We start from the raw sequence: 2,116 nt of genomic DNA, 5'->3' as shown, positions 1-2,116 counted from the left end.
AAGAGAATTAAAGAGGGATAGATAAGGGGGGGGGGAGAGAGAGAGAGAGAGAGAGAGAGAGAGAGAGTCAAGGCATGTTGTAGAGAGAGGGAGAAAACCGCTCTTCATGGAAAACGCTCAATAGAAATTGCTCGCCTAAAAAATACATTCTTTATAAGGATTTTCTTTTAGAGTGTGCCACATATTGATCTCAAGTCTTTAAACAGTAAGTCTTCAAATGATGTCTAAACACCAACATGCTTTGTAGGCACTAAATGTTCTACATAAAAAACTCATGATGTTGAACTTAACAAAATTTGGGGCCTCCCTATCGCTCCACTGGTGATAAAGAGTCATTTGCGAGAACATCTCCCAGTGGTGCGCCTATCAATATTGGTGCATGCCTGATTCACTATCAAGAAAACTATGGAGAATAATAAGACTCAAAGTGATGTGCAAAAATAGTTTTCCTATCAATATGCACCCCAAAAGAAGTATTGTGCTGCCTCCTAGGTTCCTTGATCCATAATGGGGAATGGGATAGTAATTTTCATACGGATGTGTGTGTGTGTGTGTGTGTGTGTGTGTGTGAGAGAGAGAGAGAGAGAGAGAGAAGGCTAAAGCAATATTCCATTTTTGCTCTTTTTTTAAACCTCATTTTAGTATGTTTTTTTTAATGAAGAAAGTCGTCAGGTTTAATACATGATTTTCATATTGTGTATACTATAACAAAATAAATAAAAATACAATTTAGCATGTAAAGAAATAATAAGTAAAAATTTCAGAAACAGATTGAAGGAGGCAATGCCTTCTAGATCCAAGTTTTTTGTATTAACTTGGAGAAATCCTATTGTATTTGGGATTCACATAACTAAGCTCTAGAGCTTTGAACAAGCAGCTAGCGGCGGCAAGACAGACCCAGCACGTGAGAATTAACATAATCGTCAAGGCTTCAACTTTCCCATGAGAAAAGTAGTCAAGGCAAAAAAAAAAAAAAACCAGAGCCTGTACACACACCCACACACAGAGTGTCACATCTCCCTAGCCTAGCCTAGCCTAGCCTAGATGCCATCATATGCTTGAATTCTTCAAAATCAACGTGCCCATTTCCATCTGCATCCACTTTACTAATCATCTTTACACAGTCTCGTAGAGTCCTCCCTTGCAAAACGCCCATGCTAGAAAGCACGGAATAAAGCTCCTCTGCAGATATAAACCCATCCCCATCTTTATCAAACACTTGAAAAGCTTGCTTGAGGTCTGCATCCTCATGCGTGCTAGCATCACCATCATCATCATCATTGGATAATCTACCCTTAATTAAGCTACCATACATACAGATGAACTCCGAATAATCCACAAACCCATCACGGTTCAAGTCCACGCTGTCAAGCATGGTGGCCAGCTCATCGGGTGGCACAGAGAAGCCAAGTCTTTGGAAAGATCTACTCAACTCTTCTTTGCTGATCTTGCCATCGTTGTTCTCGTCAAATTGATCAAAGATCTCTCTAATGTCCTGGTTGGCAACATCTACGTGGACATTTAGGGCTGAGGTACTGGCACTTGCATAGCTGTGGGCTTGGTCCGAGCTGTCAGGCGGGGAAGAGGCTTCTGGCAATTCTACTCTACACGGGGGATGCTCACGTGTCATATCTCTACTTGTTGAGCGCAAAAGCTTTAGGTGCTGTGAGCAGAGGCGCCGATTTCTTTATTATTAATATATATATATATATATGTTCACTGGCTCACGTTCTAAATAAAGAGCACAGAAAGTTGCCAAAACGTCTAGTGCTATTTAACGCGGCCTTGAACGCGCTAACGCGGTTACATACGGCAACTCATGGACCTTGGTAATCGGTGTTCCCACGCATGGGACGCGTGTGAACATGATAATTAGCATCTTTTAGACACATGCATTCAATATAGAGAAATATGTGAAGATGATTAGCATAATTTAGACACCACAATGTGCACCTTATTTCATCACATAAATTACAACAAGAAGACTTGTGGTCCCTGGGTGGGTGTGTGGTAGCTATTTGTTTCACTTTGAAGAAGCTGATTGACAAAGTGACCAGTAATAATTAACATTTTTGCTACCTAGATAACGATGTCCAAGATGAGTAGAGTTGTTCAA

General features: G+C 40.6%; 1 protein-coding gene across 1 annotated transcript; it reads right to left on the bottom strand.

The window, feature by feature from the left end:
- Positions 1–771: 771 nt before the first annotated feature.
- Positions 772–1,723, bottom strand: LOC147628891 (calmodulin-like protein 3). The gene has a single exon (XM_086812069.1). The coding sequence runs from the start codon at positions 1,628–1,630 to the stop codon at positions 1,031–1,033; it is 600 nt and encodes a 199-aa protein (XP_086668195.1). The 5' UTR covers positions 1,631–1,723; the 3' UTR covers positions 772–1,030.
- Between the last annotated feature and the right edge of the window lie 393 nt (positions 1,724–2,116).

The sequence above is a fragment of the Cibotium barometz genome, chromosome 18 (genome assembly GCF_041138505.1).
Source record: "Cibotium barometz isolate CiBa-2024 chromosome 18, ASM4113850v1, whole genome shotgun sequence".
Lineage (NCBI taxonomy): Eukaryota > Viridiplantae > Streptophyta > Polypodiopsida > Cyatheales > Cibotiaceae > Cibotium > Cibotium barometz.
The sequence above is the reverse complement of the archived record's forward strand: the minus strand, read 5'-3'. Positions and strand labels throughout refer to the sequence as shown.

Coding starts and splice junctions, on each gene's coding strand:
- LOC147628891 (XM_086812069.1), bottom strand. CDS start 1,630: ATGACACGTGAGCATCCCCCGTGTAGAGTAGAATTGCCAGAAGCCTCT.